Source organism: Pantherophis guttatus, chromosome 9, assembly GCF_059756535.1.
Source record: "Pantherophis guttatus breed Tessera chromosome 9, ASM5975653v1, whole genome shotgun sequence".
NCBI lineage: Eukaryota > Metazoa > Chordata > Lepidosauria > Squamata > Colubridae > Pantherophis > Pantherophis guttatus.
The window spans coordinates 16,061,126-16,082,241 of NC_142071.1; the positions used below are offsets into that span (position 1 = coordinate 16,061,126).

Sequence of the window (21,116 nt, forward strand, 5' to 3'; positions counted from 1 at the left end):
GATCATCAGTGCCTTTTAAAAACTTTTTAAAAGCATTTTTTACAACCTATTCAGCCGAATAGGTTGTAAAAAAATGCTTTTAAAAAGTAAAAAAAAAAGGCTCTGACGATCGCGCACCACAGCTGTGATCGTCAGTGCCTGTTTAAAACATTTTAAAAGCATTTTTTTACAACCTATTTGCCTGAATAGGTTGTAAAAAAACGCTTTAAAAAAGAAAAAAAGTTGCCCACGCCCACCCAGTCACATTACCCCCCCAAGCCACGCCCACAGAACCGGTTGTAACAAATGTTACATTTCACCACTGAACTAAGCCATAATGTAGTTTGACTTTGTAGTAAGCACGTTGTATGGTTCCAGACTGGTTTATATCATTGTGGTTTGTAAATTTTTATTTTTATTTTTTAAAATTTGATTTATATGCCGCCCTTCTCCAGAGACTCAGGGCGGCTTACAATGCGCTAAGCAATAAATCATGATTTATAGTATTCTATGAATCCAACTAGTTGTAGTTTATTGTAAATTATTTTTAGTGTTTTCAAGACAATATTGACTACTGTTGACAGCTTCTACTAGCCCCTAGAGTGGTTTGCCATTGTCTCCTTCCTAGGGCTGAGATAATGACTGGCCCAAAGTCATGCAGCTGGCTAAGGCAGGACCAGAACTCACAATCTCCTGGTGATTGGCCCAAAGTCACCCAGCCAGTTTTCATGCCTTAAGGTGGGACTAGAACTCAACATCTCCTGGTAATTGGCCCAAAGTCACCCAGCTGGCTTTCATGCTTAAGGCAGGACTAGAACAGTGTCCCAGTTTTGAGCCTAGTATCTTAACCACTACACTACACTGGCTTTTATTACAAACCATACCTTAGTGTTATGTGTACAGTCAAATCATGAAAAACTACAGCATATAATTTTTTTTAAGTTGTAGAAGAGAGTGACCAGAAGAACAGCTGTTATAGTTAGAAAACGGGTGCCTTGAAACAGATCAGTTTCAGGTCTGTCAATGAGAAGATTGCGTGCAGACATTCTAGCATTTCCTCCATAACACATTTTTTTTAAAGATAAGTGGTGTGAAAAAAGCACAGTAAGATTACAATTAGAAATGCTTTGATCCCAGTGAAATCCATTGTTTTAATTCTTCAATGAATCAGAGTAGTTTCATAATGGAAATATTGCAGAGTTCAGGTGCACAATTCAGAACAGGATACAGGTAGCCTTTGACTTTAGTGACCATTTGAAGTTACAACAGTGCTGAAAAAGTGAGTTATGACTAGTCCTCACATTTAGGACCATCACAGTGTCCATCTGATCACATTACCATCTGTGGTCTTCCCAGCCTGCTTCCGACAAGCAAAGTCAATGGGGAAGCCAACAGGAAAAGTTGCAAATCAGAATCACATGATGTCTTGGCTAATGACTGCAGTAAAAAAAAGACCATAAAATTGGGTGCAGTCACTTGATGCCTCACTTAACGACTATACCACTTAGCGATAAATGTTCTGGTCCTTATTATAATCATAAATCGAGGATCACTGTAGTAATAGAAAATGGAACGAAACCGCTGTTAAACAGTCATAACACTTTACCACGTACGGTTAGTAGTGCTAATAGCCATTAAGTTAGAAAGTTGTAGTGGGATATTACAGTACTATCTGTGTTTATATTTTTGGCAAAAGGATTTGTAATTTACTACCGTTCTAAATTGGCTCCCTAAGCATCTCATAGCAGTTAAAACTGTAACATAATTAAAATAATTAAGTAAAACAGATGAAAGAGTCAGAGAGAGTAGGAAGATTTTTGACAAGGGATCAAACATTTCAAAGATATGCTGAAAAATTAAAAAAAGCTGGGTGGAAGGTAGGAGTTGGAAATAAAGAAGGGAAGTTTGGAACTAGAATAGTCATATTCAGCTAAAAGAGCTGGAAAAAGTGTTGCAAAATGCTAGGTGAGCCTTTCCATTTTCTTTAGTACCTGACATTAAACAGGCTGATAGTAGAGAAGACCCATAGGTCTGATTACTAGCTCTATCTTTATTGCAGTTGCATTAACAAAATCTTGCAAATCTGAAAGTATTGCTCTCTTCTCAAAGGTGCTTTTTCAAAAGGTGACTGGACTGTTTTTTCTTTATGGAAGAAGAAGATGGCGTTTAGCTTCTCATCCAAGAAGATTCATCAGTTATGACTGATGTGAGTCACAAGTGATCAAGTTTCTTGGATGAGAAGCCAAACATTGTCTTCTTTTTTCATAAAGAAAAAACAGTCCAGTTGTCTTTTGAAAAAGCACTTTTGAGATAAGTATGACCTGGATGATTGAGAATCTCCATAAACATATTGCTTTCGTCATTCACTTCTACTCTCCTCAATACTAGGAAAGGTCCCTTCTGAGGTGCTTTTGCCACCCCAATCTCTCCTTTGGACTCAAGTTTTGTTCATCAGACCATTGCCTGGTTTGCAGCTCTTTTTCCTTTCTTCATTCCCACATACCATTACACAGCCTCACTCCTTTAAATTCTGATTCAGATCAATGGGGTTGCTCATAAGCAGAATTAGTGACACTTGTCAAGCGCTGGGGAAATCAGAAGATCAGGCAGTTCAAAGGAGTATAGCAATAGCAATAGCAATAAGACTTATATACTGCCTCATAGTCCTTTTACAGCCCTCTTTAAGCGGTTTACAGAGTCAGCATATTGCCCCCAACAACCTGCGTCCTGGTATAAAGATTTATTGCAAGCTTAAGCTCTCTATAAGAATCTGAACTACTAATGGTCAAGGGAAATGAGCAGGAATTAAGAAAGCATTCAAGGTGGGCTGGATTTTGATCTCCTGTGGATGCTCAGGGATTCATGATGGATGACACATTTGACCCCTCCCTTAGTCTCAGCCTGGTCATCGCCTACAACACTGCTTGGCATGAGTTTACTTTATTGATTAGCCCTTGAGTCATATCAAAGTATTATACATTTTATTAATATTACTAAATGTGTATGCCACCTTTATTCTGTACTCTTAAAGAAGTATTCTGTCAGATCCCTAAAAGTGATACTGCCATTCAAGTGGAGGAAGGGGGAAACTTGGATTTGAATTACTAGCATGGCCTGTGTCATCAGATATTTTACAACCTATATCCTGGCACCAAGGAGGCCTGAGATTCCCTTTACCTGCAGGAATTTATATGATAGCCATGTGGGTTGTCTCACTTTAAAGGGTAGTGGTGGGAATGCATGTTTGTTCGGGTTCTCAAAGGAAATAGTAAAGAAAATATTTTCAAACTTGTGTATTGGCTAAAATCTGCATTCTGACTTAAAGGGAGGGGTCTCTACCACTTTAATCCTACTGCTTTGCCTAAGGCAGTGGTTCTCAACCTTCCTAATGCTGCGACCCATTAATACAGTTCCTCATGTTGTGGTGACCCCCAACCAGGGGGGTCTGTGGGCGTGGCTTATTTTGTGGGCATGGCTTGGAGATCATGTGACTGGGTGGGCATGGCTAGCTGGTCATGTGACCGGGTGGCCATGGCTATGTGTATAGGGACTACTCAGAGGGCTGAAAAAAGTCATTTCTGACAGATCCTCGCACTTTTGACCATCTTCACATTTATGCCCATGCAGCATTCTTAACAACCGTGTCACTCATTTCACAACTGCTTCTCTTCACCATGGTGACAAGCTAGGGCAAAAACGTAAAATGTGAGGACAGTCGTAAATTCGAGGACTGGTCAAAAGTGCGAGGACCAGTCAGAAATAACTTTTTCAGCCCTCTGAGTAGTCCATATGCATAAAAGGATACAGCAATAGAGAGGGATGAAGGAAGGGAAGGGAAATTAGAGTAGGAGGGAGGGTAAGAGAGGGAGGAAGAGAGGAGGAGAAGGAGAAAGGAAGAGGAAGCAGGGAGGAGAAGAAGAGGGGGAGGAAGAGAAAGTAAGAAGGAAAGAAAAGAGAGAGGTGGTAGGTTTGAGGAGAAAGATTGCTGTACAATAAAAAAGATGAAAGGGAAGAAAGCCAACCCCAAACAAATATAAAGATATTAAGATAAAGAATGAATTGTTAAACTTTAAAGAATAAAAGAGAACAAATATGAATAAATAACAATAATTAGAAACACACATACAAACATACAATGTATTTTCTTTGAACAGAGTATTTGGCCGGTTCACAAATTTAAACAGTGTTTAGTCATTTCAATTAAATTTACAATTTCTATATTTCCTTTTTGCCATATTTATTCCTCATCTATTTTTGTAAAAAACCAATATTACCCTTCATCCTCATCTCTAATGTTAATCAAATTCAATTTTTCCCTTCTATTCTATATTATACCCCTTCCCATTGTCATCTATTTTTATATCCATCCTCACATTGGTTAATTATGTAATATTACAGTTGTTTAATATAAATTCAACATTTTAATATAAATCAATTAGTTATATAACTACCTTTTTTGTATATTAATCAATATGAACATGAATATTCCAATTATTTCCATGCAATCCAATTTCTTACAAATCAATTAATTATATTTACCAATAATAATAAACCAAATAATTTCCCCTATATATTCCTCCAAACCACAACTTAACCATTTCTGCTTTCAGAAATATACAATTAATACTATCTCAATTATTACAATTCCCTAGTTAAATAGAGCTTTTTTTCTTTTGTGTTTTAAAATCTTGAACTCTCCTCTTTTGCCCTAAATTTCCCATTGTTTGCACCTACCTTTTTTGGTGAGGAAAAAGAAAAGAAATCTGCCTGCCTAATTTTCCAACCTTGCAGCAACAGCAAAGCAGTTTCAGTTTCGTTTTTCAGCATAGCTAGGGAAAAAAAATCTGCTCCAGGACTCTTTGAGTCGGGAGCCCATCTAATCAAGGGCTGATTAGCCTATGCTGAAGCTCCGCGGGCCAATAAAATTACAAAAAAACACTGAACCATTTGTTAAATTGCTGGCTCGCCCCGCCCCTCGCCCACCACTATTTATTGGCAATAAATAGTGGTGCGGAGGGGCGGGGCAAGCCAGCAATTTAACAAACGGTTCTGGCAGAATCCCACCACTGGCTATAGGGCAGCCCTTTGAAGCCCCGCAACAAGAATTTAAACAGTTTTTTTTCCTCTAGCCATCAGCTGGGACTCAGGAGGCAGCAATAGATTGGGGGTGGGCGGGGTAAGCGAACAGCCGGCGATCCAACAGAGCAGAGAGTGAGGGTGAGTGAAGGCGTGGGGGGAGGGGCGAGAGAGGGCTTTGGCGACCCCTGTGAAATGGCCGTTCGACCCCCAAAGGGGTTGCGACCCCCAGGTTGAGAACTGCTGGCCTAAGGGCATTCAGATTGTGCTTTAGCTGGATGGCTTTCACTTCTGCTTAATAAAAAAATCCTTTTGAACAACCACGTTTCAAGAGTTCGTACTTTCTTAAGTTAGAAGGAGAGGCGATCCTTACATATACAGAAAAAGGAGCAATACAGAGGTAAGAAGTCAAGACAATTTTTTTGAATGTGTGAAATAATCAGCTGTAGTTTGGAGGTTTTAGATCACCTACATAAAGGCAAACATCCATTTTTATTCTTCCTCTGTCATATTTTACCATATAAATATTTCTTACAATCACTTTTCAGTTGGGTGGGATCAATGCCTCTTTAATCACGCTTCGCTTGATTTATAATAATTGCCTTCAGTGCTTCATTCACTCATAATGTCTAGATGATATAGCTAGAAAATGCACTTTCCAGTATATCAGAAATTAAATCTTCCAAGGCCAAAGGTAGATACCTTGAGAATTAAGTACTGAATGCCTTCTGAGCAGATGCAACTTCTGAGAAAGAAAAACTGAGGAAGCAGTATAATTCTTTTTATTATTGCATGGTGAAACTTATTTAACTTAGATAAAAGTGTAGATAGATGGATAGATATATAGATAGATAGAGGGAGGAGGAGAGACAGTTTTCATTTAGCAAGTGTCTTGTTTAGTGGCCATTCACAGTTACAATAGTGATGAAAAAGTAACTTAACTACCAAACTTTGCATTTATAATTTTCATAGGTTTGTAAAGCAAAGCAAAGCTGAAGTGAGATCACAAGCACAGTTGCAGTATTACTTAGTGGCTGCTTTGCTTAAGGACCAAATTACTGATCTTAGTAGTGGTTGCTAAATAAGGACTGCCTATAGATACAAAATTGTCGTATTATAAAATTGGCATTCTCTTACTATCCTATAGTGAAACATGTTGAACCCTGAATAAAAATGCCTACACATTTACAGACATACTTACTTTACATACATACATGAAATTGCCATACTATAAAATTGGAGGCAGCAAACAGCTATGCCAGTATGCATTTCCATCCAACCTGCCACCAACTGTAACATTTTTATTCTTATTTTATTGTTAACATATTTTATTTTGCACTCTGGTTTCTGACTGCAATAAACTCTGTCTTTCCCTCCATTATGGCAATTGAGCGCAGTTTTTTAATGCATTTGAGTGCTGAAGATTTTTTTTAAAAGCTGACCTCATTTTATAGGCCTCTACTGAAGTGATAATTACAAGTTATAATAATTTTCATTCAGTTTGCAGAGACACAGGAGTCAGGCTTCTGAGGATGGGAGCAATAGATCCTTGCCTCTTTCTCAAGAACAGTGGATGTTACAATCTCTTGCAATAGAAAAATGTTAATTATGTCTTGCACCAAGTACTTCCATTTGTTTCTACTAAATTCTACTGAATTTCCCCAGTTTTGTGAGAGAATCACTTCTCTCTCTTTGCTTTCTTAATCCTATTCTTAATTTCCTCTATGTGCAAATCAAAAGAGAGCCACTTTTCATTGAAAAGATGAAGTATCTGAGGAGGAATATAACAGAAACCATTAAAACACTTTAATCCTACATATTATTGGTTTTGATCGAACTACTTATTATATCCCTTTCAAGAGTAACTGATTTGGTAAAATAACAAGATACGTATATATTTAGAGCAGGTCAATTTGAGTGTGTTCAGAAAAAACCCACAGGGTTTTTGTAACATTTGCTGGACCTTCCTTTCGGTGAAAATAGACCAAACTTTGATTATTGAGTGGATTGAAACTGTAATAAATAGTAAAATGGCTGAACATCTCACTGTTCCTGAAATTTGATTCCTAAGTGCAGGTAGTCCTCAACATATGATCACAATTGAACCAAAAATTTATGTTGATAAGTGAGGCATTTGTTAAGTAAGTTTTGCCCCATTTTATGAACTTTCTAGCCACAGTTGTTAAGCGAACCACTGCAGTTCAGTTAGTAACCTGGGTGTTAATGAATCTGGCTTCCCCATTGACTTTACTTATCAGAAGGTCACAAAAGGTGATCATGTGACCCCAGGATGCTGCAATGGCCATAAGTCTGAGTCAGTTGACAAGCCTCTGGATTTTGATCACATAATCCTGGGGATGCTGCAATGGCCGAAAGTGCGAAAAATGGTCACAATTGAGTGAACTGTTGTAAGTCGAGGACTACTTCTAACCCTTATTTGAATCACCATCATTTTGGAATAGAGTTGGGTTTACCTCTTTTGCTATCATACAATGGAAAGCGAGATATTCTAGAGATGTCAGCGTTTCACATTTATGAAATGTCTTCTTTAAGATAACAGGCTAATACTAATATTGATTTCGATTTAGTACCAAATGAAGGGTCATTTATTCAGCTGATTTCTGAATCTCACTGATTCCAGCTCAGCCTCTGTTTTTTTTTTTTTTTTACAGTTTATACTTAGTATCCTTACATAACTTGCATTGCATTTTATTACTCTAAAATTAATCTATATATATTTTGCAATAGTGGTGAATATCTAGCTCGGATATAGGATGAAGGTGAAGGTTCATTCTCTGAGCTTGTGGGTTGGTCTTCGAATGTTTTGTTACCAGGTTAGGAAACATCTTCAGTGGAGTTTAGGGGATGTCGATGTTGGTGTTCTTCTGTTTATAAGAATGAACCTTCACCCTCATACATATTTTGCTTCAGTTAACAAATTTATAAAGTTTGTACATTCAACATCTTAACTGCTTTAGTTAAATCCTCTCAGCTTCCCCAATAGTGAGGTTTGTCAATGCATGTATTTATTTATTTATTTGTTTAAATTTCTATACCGCCCTTCTCCAATATAGGACTCAGGGCGGTGAACAGCCGAAAATAAAAACAAGACATACATACAAAACATACAAAATCTAAAAACTGATTAAAATAATTAAATCTTTTGGCCGTGATTAAAACAATTCCAATTTAAAATCAGTTTAAAATTTGACTCAGAAATGATGCAGTAGATTTTGTTTATATATGCAAGAACGTAGTTGAAATCACATGCTTAAAATTCAAATAGAAAACTAGCTGATGGGAGCAGTGCATTGGGCTACTCTGTTTGGTGCTATTTTTTGTTATAGCCAATAGCCCGCAACAGGAAATTTTCTATCTTATTATTGGAAGCAATGGAGTTCTGAACTAACTTATTGCCTTCAGAAAAATGCTGTTTCTCTCCTTGATGTTCTGTTAAAAAAACGAATGTTATGGGATCTGACATCCATGGCATGCTAAAGGCTGTATATTCTTCTTCTCTTTCCAGATCACCAGAAGTTGGAGCGAGAAGCTCGCATCTGCCGTCTCCTGAAGCATTCCAACATTGGTAAATATTGCTTGGTTAAGATGGAAATGGAAAAGAGGGGGATGGGATGGGATGGTGTACATGGCAAACGTCAAGATTGTCTATATTTCTTAACTTGGGAAACTTTAAGATGTGTGGATTTCAACTCCCAGAATTCTGGGAAGTCCATGCCTCTTAAAGTTGCCAAACAATTAGACAATTTGGATTGAATAATATTAAAAATATTCTGAGTACTCTTCCCAGTAAAACCAGTAAAAACTTTGCAGGAGATTTCCTCTCTGCCATCCCTTTAAGTACTAGAAAGAAGAGAAAAGTGCCACACTTTTTTTTAAAAAAACCTGATTGATGGTGATTTTTTCTTATATTTGTGAATTTTCTACATAAATATAAATTCTAGTGTGATACTACGGTGCCTTTATTAGATAATTTTTCACTGATATTGGTTGGCTTTATGGAACCCTTGGACAGCTGACCCAGTTGGTTTCTTTTTTAAATCCTGGTAAGATGGACCATATTTTGCCCTTTTTCACTTCTGTTGGCTCCAGATTTGTTTCTGACTTAAAATCAGGGTGCAGACTTTAAATCCAGAAATGTGTAGGAGTAACTGAAGTTCATACCCCTGGCAAGGACTCAATTGGGAGGGGGCTGAAAGCTTCCCAAAGGAAAAGTGGGATGAGGTTGTTCTTTGCTGAACTTTGGGGGGGGGGTTGTGTATGTGTGTGGTGTGTGTGGTGTGAGGGAGGGAGAGAGGGAGAGAGGGGGAGAGAGAGAGAGAGAGAACCTGATGTAATAATGTTTTTTTCTACACACACTTAAAGATGGCTTGATTTTAGTTTATTATACAAAGAAGATTTGGCAGAGTGATTTATACTTAAGAGTAATTATGAAGTTAGGATGAGTTTAAAATGTAGTCTTCAGATCAAACTACAACTGTCACCCAAATCTGTGCATTATTTATTCTCGAGATCTCCCTGGATTTCAGTCCATGATCAAAATGCATGAAAGTTTGGCTTGCCACTTCACTCCTCTCCATTTGGGACAACAGTTCTGCCTTTATATCACTTTGCCCGATTTTAAGTCTTTTCAGGAAACCATTCCTACCAAATTTCATGAAATTGAAATTTAGACTTACTCTTATGGCATTGAATAGTTATTGTGAAATCCTAATAGTGTCCCACCATTTTATCTCCCAAGGTTGTTTGAAAAATATCCTGTAAATCAAATAAATGCCAATGGTGTCTCTTCTTCTGCTTTATTTTGAAGAAAAGTAGGCTATAAATTCAAAGAGCGAGTTCCACAATTGTTATTATGAAAGGTGGACATGGATTTTTTGCTTGAACAACAGGTCAACCTGCCCCCTTTGTTCCCAGTGCTGCATGGAGCCACCTTTAAAGACTTTTGCAAATCCATTGCAGTTGCTAATGACAACAAGGTTGGTAGAAGACGAGCTTCCAGGAAGCATCATCTTGACCAGGTCTCCCTCCATCTCAACCAAATAGGCAATTAAAACTGAACTCCCTGCTTGCTGTAATGGACTCAGTGTGTTTATGCTAGTTATTCTGTTTTAATCCTTGTGGGGCTTTTTGGCTCTTTTTGAAAAATCTTCTATTCTCAACCCCCCTCTTCCCAATGCATTAGTTTCTATGGAAACTGTGTCGTCACAGGTATCTTCTGGGTAGATTTAGAGACAGCCACAAGTGCAAAAGAAAAAAGAAACGTTCTTGTATAATGGAATTGAAATAGATGCACTTTAGCTTCAGTGATCTTAGAAAGATATAGAAGACCAGTACAGGAGCAAAAGATTCATGGGTCCAGAAAATTGATTGGGTTGGGTTGCATGAACCTGTCGGGTAGTTTGCTTGGTTTTGACTGCCTGCAATATGCGAACATGATATCTGTGAACAGCCATTTAGGGCTTAGGATAATGTCTAATTTTGGTTTATTCAGCAAATCATGGATTTGCTTTGACTGACAGAAGTGCCCGGTCTCTCTCCCAGTGTGTAATGTAAGCCCTTTAGGCTCTGAAACTGAATTTCCTCAAAGAGTTTTAAGGAAGTTAGGTGTTCATCATCAGGAAAGGTGAGGAGGCATTAAACATATGGGGCCCATTAATCTTATTTCATTTAGAAATAGTGAAATTAGATAGGTGGCAATTATCCCCTGAACTGCAACAGGCACTCTGTTGACTGGATAGGAGTCATAGTCCCTATGAATCGCGTGGGTGGCCCCGTTGCGAACCACCACTGAATGGTGGAGAATGGAAAGATTTATATTTCTTGAGGTCATCTGGTCATTAGCACTCTTTCTGGGAGCCGTTGAGGCCACTCTGAGGTTTATCTGTGCCCTCAGGGTCACCTGAATAATTTATTTGTGCCCCTGAGGGATAAACCTCCAAGTAGCCTCAATGGCTCTCAGAAAGAGTGCTAATGACCAGATGATTGCAAGGAATATAAATCCTTCCACCATTTAGTCAGAACAGATGAAAAACCTCCTTTTAGCAAGGAGTAATATATCTCTCCCAAAGCCACGTAGCAGAAGCAAAATTCTGAAAGGCATATTTTCCCTTGGTTCTTCAGGGAAAGAATCATGTTCCTTTCCACTGCTCTTATTTCTCTACACCAATTCTTGGCAGCCAAATTAAATCTTCTCCTCTTGGTTTTTGGCAGCATTGGGGTGCTTTAGCTTGAAGTGGTGCTTTTAGAGCTGAGTGTATACACAACACTAAGCAAGCTTAACATTAACTATAGGTAAGAAGAGACTTGGTTTGTCTCAAAGACCGTAACATGTAAACATTGCCAACAGCAGCTTGCTACCATTATTACTGTCTATTTATTTACTTAAAAAACGAATGTATATACATCATGGTCTAATTGGAACTAAGATGTGCAAGGTGGAGAAAAACTAACTGTATTCCCAAATAGGTTTGCATTAATAAAGGGATAGAATCAAGATCATGCGAAGTGTTAATAGCACTTTTATAATGCTTTGGCAAGACCACATTTGGAATACTGCATCCAGTTTTGGTCACCATGATATAAAAAGGTTGTTGAGACTCTAGAAAGAGTGCGGAGAAGAGCAACAAAGATGATTAAGGGACTGGAGGCTAAAACGTATGAAGAATGGTTGCAGGAACTGGGTATGTCTAGCTTGATGAAAAGAAGGACTAGGGGAGACATGACAGCAGTATTCCAATATCTAAGGGGCTGCCACAAAGAACAGGGGGTCAACCTACTCTCCAAAGCACCTGAAGGCAGGATAAGAAGTAAAGGATAGAAACTTATCAACGAGAGATTCAATTTAGAATTAAGGAGAAATTTTCTGACAGTGAGAACTATTAATCAGTGGAATGGCTTGCCTCCAGAAGTTTAGGTGCTCCATCATTAGGGATTTTTAAGAAGAGATTGGACAGTCATTTATCTGAAATGGCATAGGGTCTCCTGTAAGAGCAGGGGGTTAGATTAGAAGACCTCCAAGGTCCTTTCCAAGTCTCTTATTCTGTTAGTAGAGTTAAGAAATAGTTCCATTGTAAGGTCCAGAAACTAGAAGGGGACAGTTAACCCTTTTTATCATAAATACATCCCCATCTGAATTCAAACAAAATGCCATGGTTGAAGTAAGAATAAATATGAACCATGAATGGCTTCAGATTATGGTTCATAGAAGCCACATTGAGGTTTGCAAGATTTTTAGCTCAAATTTCTTTTTGGAAGAAGGATGATTTGTGTTTACCTTTGTGCTCTTCCAAGATTTCTCTGCTGTGTTACATGATGCTATGTTTTGCTTCAATACTACTAGAAAAAAGCTAAGTATTGAGCCTGGTTTCTTCTCCAAATAACCAATGCTAAAGTACAGAGATGTTGGCACAATATGATTTAAAAAGAAGGCAAGTTGATGTCTGGGATGGTGTGATTGAAGCTCTTTCTGGCTTTTATGTGTGTCACATGCAACATACACAGAGAAACACATCCACTCAAAATGGATGGCTCTTTAATCGCACAACCCAGCTCTCATCTTGTCTTTTTTTCCCCATGCTCTGTAGACAACCCTGCTGAATAGTCTTCCTGCGAATGCTCATTCCTCTGAATCCAGAGCTGATCTTGGAGTGTTGCAAATAAGGCACCATCCTTCCTCCCTCCCTCCCTCCCTCCTTAAGTATTACTTCTTTCATTATGATGATTAATTTGAATTTATTAGCCACCCATCTCCAATGGACTTTGGCAAAAAGTCAACATTTTAATGTCCACAGCAAAAACAAAAAGATTATAAATAAAAAAATAATGTAACGCTCTACAATTAAATTAATAATATCCCTAACCATCCTGCAATAATCACCCAATAGGCCCCAATGTAACCTAGCATATAATAGCAAGGTGATATTCAATTGTCAAAGGCTCTCTGGAATAACTCAGTTTTTAATTCTTTCCATAAATATTCAATAATATTCATAAATATCGAAATATTCTGTAATGCTGGTGCTGTGATGGAACAATATTTATCTCCTAGTTTCAGCCCTTTTAATGTCATGGAAGTGTTGGATTATTAGGAGTTGTATAGCATCCTGTGTAATTCTGCAACCAGGTGTAAGGCAGTCCTGGAAATACCTGTTGAGATTAGAATATAATTTGGTTCTCCTCCTAATACTATAAATTTACCACTACTTTATATTCACCCAAATTCTCTTTCTAAAGAAACATAGTACAGTACTGGGGTTGGGAGGAAAAGATACTGGTTACATTAAGATCCAAAAGGGATTTTTGGAAAAAATAAAGTGATAATGGTGGGGAGATGCCATGAAAACCATTGTTTCGAATCCCCTGGACCATGCAGGAAACTCAGTTAGATCATTAGGGGGAGCTTCTTTTATCCTAGATCTTGGATGATGTGGTCTATGTTTTGAGAGATTTCTGTTTATGATCATTATGTGAAAGTATTCCTTCGAGAATTGTACTTCAATTACAGATAGTCTTCGACTTACAGCAGTTCGTTTAGTGACTCTTCAAAGTTACAACAACACTGAAAAAGTGACTTATCATTATTTTTCATATTTACAACCATTGCAGCATCCCCATGGTCACGTGTTCAAAATTCAGACACTTAGCAACTGACTCATATTTATTATGAGGGATTATGGGTTATGGGATCTCCTTTTACAACCTTCTGCCAAGCAAAGTCAACGAGGAACCCAGATTCACTTTATAACCGTGTTACTAAATTGAAAACTATCATGATTCACTTAATAACTGTGGCAAGAAAGCTCATATAAGGGTGCAAAATTTACTTCACAAATGTCTCACTTAGTAACAGAAATTTTGGGCTCACTTGTGGTTGTAATTCAAGGACTAACTGTAGTAACAAAAAGGTTTCTTCAACTTATTGAAGAAGTCCCTCTTGCATCAGGAATCAATCCCTTCTTTCAGCTTGTGATTTCATATGTAGTTATGTAAATCAGTGCAGTGTAGAACTTAGAACCTCACACTAGGATTGCAGGGAGCTGGGTTCAAACAACACCCCCCCTCCAAACTATGAATCACACTGGATGTCTATGGAGATTCTCAGTCCTCCAGGTCATGGTTGTCCCAAAGGTGCTTTTTCAAAAGCCAACTGGACTTTCTTCTTTTTCTTCGAAGACATTTCACTTCAACAGAGTGGGGGATATGACATCATCTATCTCCAGTCTACAACACCGTCCTTTCAACAGTTCCAAGAAGGCTCCACACCCATTTGCACTATTCAGGTGACCCTGATGACACAGATATACTTCCAGGTGGCCTTAATGACTTGCTAAAAGAATGCAAATGGCCAGCTGTCTACAAGGAGTATAAATCCTTCCATTCCCCACCATCCAGTCAGAGCTGAAGAAGCTTCTTGGATGAGGAGTGAAATGTCTTCAAAGAAAAAGCAAATAGTCTAGTTGCCTCTTGAAAAAGCACTTTTGAGACACTTGTAATCTGGATGACTTTGGTATATCACTATCGTTCAGCCAAATATATCTGGGTAACAGTCCTGTAGGGCAGGAAAAAATGGTCAGGAATATGTATACTGTAGGGAATATGTTCCATGAATAAGTAAAGTTTTAGCAGAATTTTGAAAGTTTGCTGAATGAAGCTGTCAGGCCAGACTCACACTATATTTGCTAGGTGATCTGCCAGTTTGTTCCTCCTTCTATTCTGTTTTTAACAGGCTTCGACACATTACAAGTTTTATTTTTTATTTTTAGTCAGATTTAATTCTATGGGGTGCAAGAAAGTTCTTTTTTTGGATATGAGGTATTTATAAGAATGTTGTCTGCCCTGCCAGCTTCTCCCCCCTCCCCAAAATGTGGAATCTCTATGGATTTGTTTTGCTTTCTCCTTAACAGAATTACAGTGCTGGCATGCCATGAGAGATCCGTTTATCTTCTGTCCTATTAAAATTCAGGCATATTCAAATAAACATGTAGCCGAGAATCATTAATTAAAAAAACAGCCGGAGCAAATTAAATTCACTGCTATATTGTTAAAATATGTATGCATTTGTTAAAATTACAGTCCCATCTCCCTTCATTGCATGTTGCTAAGTACTTTGGTACATTTTGAACTACATGTCTATGGAGATTCTCAGTCATCCAGGTCATAGATGTCCCAAAGATGCTTTTTCAAAAAGCAACTGGACTTTCTTTATTTTTCCTTGACAACATTTTGCTTCCCCTCCAAGAAGCGTTTTCAGTTCTAACTGAAGAGAAGTGAAGGGTCTTCAAAGAAAAACAAAGAAAGTCCAGTTGCCTTTTGAAAAAGCACCTTTGGTACATTTTGAACTACAACCATGTTTGAAAAACTTCTGTATGTTTAGTGGATTAGGTTTTAGACCCCATTAATTGATTTTTATTTTCACCGTCACTGGAGGCACCTTTTTATCCTGCTTTGTTGGGATTTATAACCAGATCCCATAATGGAGTATTGAGCACCATAGGTTCAATTTGAAAAATAGTTGATATTAGACTCTTATAAAAACCAATGGGCCAATGCTGGAGGTTAGTAAAAATGAAGGCTCCATAGTAGTCAGGATCTGTGATTGTCAGGTTTTGCTTGATTTTCTTTGCTCTTGAAAATAGGATTCTAGACAAGATGGACATCTGGATTCTAGGGCAGAAAATCCAGACTTAATTATGGCCTAATTTTCTCCCACCAAATAGGTTTATTGGCAGGGAACAGCCTAGTGCAGATATCACAGAGGGCATTACAGATTCAAATTCAACAAGATTGGGGAGGTGGGGGAGATGATAATAGAAATAGAATTCTTTATTTATTGGCCAAGTGTGATTGGACACACACAAGGAATTTGTCTGGGGTGCATAAGCTCTCAGGGCGCATACAAGCAACAAGTGATAATCATAATCATAAAATACAATCATCATAAATAATAGATACAACATAGATAAAGCAGTGGGACAGCAAAAATGCCAAGATACTTGGACTCTGAAGGTGATGGGAGGCTGCAGGTCACCTATTTTGTTGCAGATCTTTCTTCGAGCTATGTTGCTGAATCCTAGAACTTTGTGAACTGGCTACAATGGGTGCGGTGTTGCTATTCCCTAGACTTGTGATCTGTGAGATTATGTAGTGCATCAAATAGACAGAAGGAGGGCAAGGATAATAAAAGATACTGCAGAATTTAGGAAGTTCTTTGCCCAATGTAACATATCTGTTGTGCTTCTTTTGCAGTTCGCCTCCATGACAGCATATCCGAGGAAGGTTTCCACTACCTCGTCTTTGATCTGTAAGTAATACTTGGTTCTGAAGAAACTCTGTACCAGCCAAGGTCTTTCTGGAATTTGCTCATCTTTATAAGTCTTCTGCTCTGTGCTTTTCCTTGTGGCAATGTGTTTTGGCTGCCACAAGTTGATCATCCTCTTTGTGGGTTGCTTTGGATAGCCTTACGCCCTGCCTTCCGGCACCTTCTGAGCAAATGTTTGCATGCTGCCTCAGGAGCTGGGCAGGCGTTGCCATATTAATGGATGTAGGTGGGCGAAGACTGCAGCTGCAGGGCTGCCATTAGCATAAAAGGGTGGGCAGGGAAGAGGGGGAAAGGAGGCTATTGGGATGATAGCTGTGACTCAGGGACCCTGGCAGGCTAGAGAGGCCCATTGTTGCTCTACCCTTTGAAGACCCAGATTAGGCCAGCTAGGAACCACACAGAAGGTTGGCTCCAGGGCTCCAGATGGTGATCGTGCCTTGGTTCCTCGTCCCCTTTTATTTTGTAGGCCATGTCCTGGGCAAAGTATCTGACCGTGGAGGGAGGCACAGAGACACGGTGTGCTTTGCTTGGCTGCCTCTCACTTGATTTCCAGATATAGAAACCAGTGATCTCATCTCCTCCTCCTCTCTGACAGCTCCAGTTAAACAGCAAACTATATTTAGCTGTCCTCTGAGTCAGTGCAGCTCCTGCTTCTCTCTCTCCCTCTCTCCCTCTCTCTCTCCCTTTCTCCCCCCTCCCTTCCTTCCTTCCTTCCTTCCTTCCTTCCTTCCTTCCTTCCTTCCTTCCTTCCTTCCTTCCTTCCTTCCTTCCTTCCTTCCTTCCTTCCTTTCTCTCTGCTTGGAGTCACACAGACCTTGGCATGGCCATGGCTGCAACAGGAAGAATTGAAAGCTACTGATAGATTTTTTTCCTTTCATGTACATTCTGCAGTGGCCAAAGGTGGCTCTGTGCCCAGCTCTAGAGCCCATCCGGTGCAATACTCTTTCAATTACTTTGTGTGCCATTACTTTGTGTGCCAAATCTGGGTTCCTTGAATACCTAGCAGATTCAGGAGCATGTGTGAGAAATGAGGGGATAGAAGAGGAACAGGTTATGGTCATCCAATGAAGGTGTTTGAAGAGCTCTAGTGCCTCTAATGCCTAAGACTTGATCTACAGTAATCAGTTGCAGTAATGATGTGGAAGCTGAATCATCCATTTGGGTCTCTGCTGTAACCTTTATATCCACTCCACTCTGTTTCCTAATCTCTGCATTTCTGTATCAAAGAGGAATCGTGCATTTCTGGCATCCAGCTATTTAACACATGACAGCTCCTCTTCCTTCTAGCCCAGAGGTCAGCAACTCATGGCTCTGGACCCACATGTGGCTCTTTCATCCCTCTGCTGTGGCTCCCTGTCACTGGTTGGTGCCACAATTTGGAGAGGAGCTTCCAGTTAAGTGATGGGGGGGAGCATGGCATCCCAGGGGGAGGCTCTATGGCAAGGGGTGGGTTTTCTGGTTGGCTCCACAATTGATAGGGCTTTTGGTTAGGACAAGTAGAGGAAAAAGGACGCCACGCTAGGAGGAGACTCTATAGTGTGGGAACCGGACTTCTAGTCGGCTCCAGAATTGAACGTGGAGCTTCTGGTCAGGAATTTTGTGGCTCTTTGAGGGTTTAAGGTTGCTGACCCCTGTTCTAGCCTCTCTCAAAGTTTTTAATTAATCAGTTAACATTTGGTAGTTTAAAGGGAAAAGTACAGAATTATACACATCCCTGTAGAGTGGTCAGAATGAATTATTTTTATTTGTAATGGAATGTAGGAATAAATCTAAATTTTAGTCCAAAAGCCACATTCCTGACTCAAATATACGATAGGTGTGCATCTGTACAGGAACATGTTTTTTGGGCTTTCATTCCATTGAATTCAATGGGCCTTCCATTGGGGTGAGTGTATTTATGAGCCTTCTATTGATTTTGCACAATTGTAGCAGCCCAGTATTTTGACCAGGTTTAATCAAGTAATATTCTTGGGGCATGGATAGTGATTTAGGTGGCTATTCTTTATTCCTGGCGATGAGTTTAATTTCCTTATCTCCATCTGATCACATTTCTTGTGTTTTTGGTTAATGGGGCAAGAATTCATTGATTGATTGATTGATTGATTGATTGATTGATTGATTGATTCATTCATTCATTCATTCATTCATTCATTCTGCCACCCATCTTGTTGAGCAAATATGGATTTTTTAAGTACAACTGAACTCTGAGTACTCATCTGCCATTCTTCATACCTGGCATCTGAATAGAGCCTTGGATAATCTGTCTTCTACCTATCCTACATTGCTTTTAATGGTATTGTATATGAATTTGTATCATCATTTTTGCTCTAGTGTATGGATGGCAATTTCTTAGTGCCTTGTCTGAAGGCTGAGGGAGGCTGCCTGCTTTTATCCTGGTTGAGATATAATGTGTTGATGATAATGTGTCTGCTGTTGTCTATTTTGGCATCAAAAATGAATGGCCTAATAACATAATAGATAGCAGAGCTGGACTTGAAAAATTAAAGTAACCACAACAGTGAAACAATCAAAATAAAATAAAACCAGTCCTCAACAAAAATTCTCCAAAAACAAAACTGTTTTTAAAAACCCATAGGAGATTTAATTTGTTTGGAAGATATCTGGTGGAATTCTGATGGAAAGTTTGAGAAGTGAATAACAGTTCTGAAATGAATAGTATTTCAGAACTGCTATGTGGCTTAATGCTGGGAAGACAACATTTTTGTTCTTCAACAGGTTAAGACAAATAAAAAGACAGAGAGAGGGAGGGAGGGAGGGAGGTTATTACCTCCGAGGGAGGTACTGTACCTCAGATAGCCGGATGTGAGTCCCTTTTTGTGAAGTGGGGTCGTGGGGTGCAGATGGGCTTGTTGATCACGTACATGGCTCCCTGCCACGTGGCAACGGCCCTGCCCAAGCTGCTCAATGTCATAGCTGGGGTGGCGGTTGATACCCCCAGGCTTTTGGTCATGGGGGATTTTAACCTGCCATCCATCGGTGAAACGTCTGAGGTGGCCTGGGAGTTCATGGCTTCCATGACGGCCATGGACTTGACTCAGTTAATTCATGGCCCCACTCACATAGGTGGGCACACTCTGGACTTAATTTTTATCTCTGGTCAGTGGTTGAGTGACCTTGATATAGGGGATATAGTCATTGAACCCTTGTCATAGTCTGACCACTCACTCCTTCGACTAGACTTTCTAACCACTACACCCCACTGCAGGGAGGTGGAACCAACTAGGTGGTTCCACCCCAGGCACCTGATGGATCCTGATAGGTTCCAGATGGAGCTTGGGCCAATCCCTGAGACTCTGGCTCATGACTCGGCTGAGGACCTGGACCACGTCGTGCCTTTGCGGCCTCTGACCCGGCACCGAACTCACCTAGCTCCTTGGTTCTCCGAGGAGCTGAGGGAGATGAAGCGCCAGAAAAGACGCCTGGAGAGCAGTTGGAGGACCATCCGTTCCGAATCTGACCGAACACTGGTGAGGTCTCATATTAAGACCTACCTAGTGGCGATAAAAGCGGCAAAATCTAGCTATTTCTCCACTCTTATTGCATCATCAGATAATCGCCCAGCCGCCCTGTTTAGGGTGACCCGCTCCCTCCTCCATCTGGGAGCGTGGGATGACCCCTTGCAGGTCTTGCGTGATTGAGGCAGGTCTTGAGAGTGTTATCTGGGAGGAGTTTGATCCTGTGGCTCCCGAGGACGTGGACAGGATTCTGAGACAGCTGAATGCGACCACATGTTTATTGGACCCGTGTCCCTCCTGGTTGGTGCTGGCTTCCCGGGAGGTTACACGAGGCTGGCTCCAGAGGATTATTAACGTTTCTTTGAGGGAGGGTGTCCTGCCGGCTGCCTTGAAAGAGGCGGTGGTGAGGCCCCTCCTCAAGAAGCCCTCTCTGGACTTCCGGTTTCCTTGTCTTCGGCGACGGCGGCGCTCTTTGAAGCTCCGCCAGCCCCGCCGCCTGTAGAGCCGCTTCGAAACGAAGAAGCGGTTCGAAAACTTCTAAATCCACAGGATTGAAGAAGGAGAGATCGCAGGGCACAGGTTGAGCCCCTGTAACCCCCCAGGGAAGTTTCTGGGGAGAGAACAGGCGTGGCTCCCTCCCAACCTGCTGGAACTCCGGGCGACGTGGGACGATTCTGCTTTTGCAGAACAAGCCGGCTGCAGGAAACTTAAAGCGAAAGAACCAGTTTTAATAAACAGCGAAACTACCTGAATCCTGAAATTTGGAAACGCAAGTATTAGCACTTTGTTGACTTTTCAATCTGAGAAAATGCGAGTGAGTGAAAGTGCTTTGAAAAAACATGGCGCCTAGCTTCAGAGTTAACGAGCCAGCGAGTGTGGATTGGTGAAGTTACTTTGTTTTGTTACAAAGTTTCCAAGTTGCTACTAAGCTGCCTTGCTTGTTATAAGAGAAACAACTGGGAAATTTTTTCCCTTTTCAATATTGGACTTTGCTTTATTTTAACCCTTATTTGATCAAATCTGGGGGACTTTTTTAGAAGTCTTTGTGCAGGAGGGAAAGGAAAAGGAACTTCCCTCTTTAGAAAAACTAGATCACGAGCCAGGATGGCTTCAAAGAAGCAGGAAGGGAAGGCATTAGGGGGGGGATCCCCCACACACAAACATCAAACGCAACTTCCCCCTGCTCAACAGCTACAAACTCAGAAAAAAGAATTTGATGTGGGAGATTTAAAAGAATTTATTTCTAA

The 21,116-nt window shown here is 40.0% G+C and overlaps 1 protein-coding gene across 23 annotated transcripts in view; it reads left to right on the forward strand.

Moving 5' to 3' along the window:
* The window catches only part of CAMK2B (calcium/calmodulin dependent protein kinase II beta), a 234,194-nt gene that overhangs the window by 116,839 nt on the left and 96,239 nt on the right, over positions 1-21,116 (forward strand). For all 23 annotated transcript variants that reach the window (XM_087876045.1, XM_087876043.1, XM_087876046.1 and 20 more), the window contains exons 3-4: positions 8,582-8,641; positions 16,321-16,375. In XM_087876045.1, coding sequence (XP_087732171.1) covers positions 8,582-8,641; positions 16,321-16,375 — 115 coding nt within the window. The remainder of the gene's footprint in view (positions 1-8,581; positions 8,642-16,320; positions 16,376-21,116) is intronic.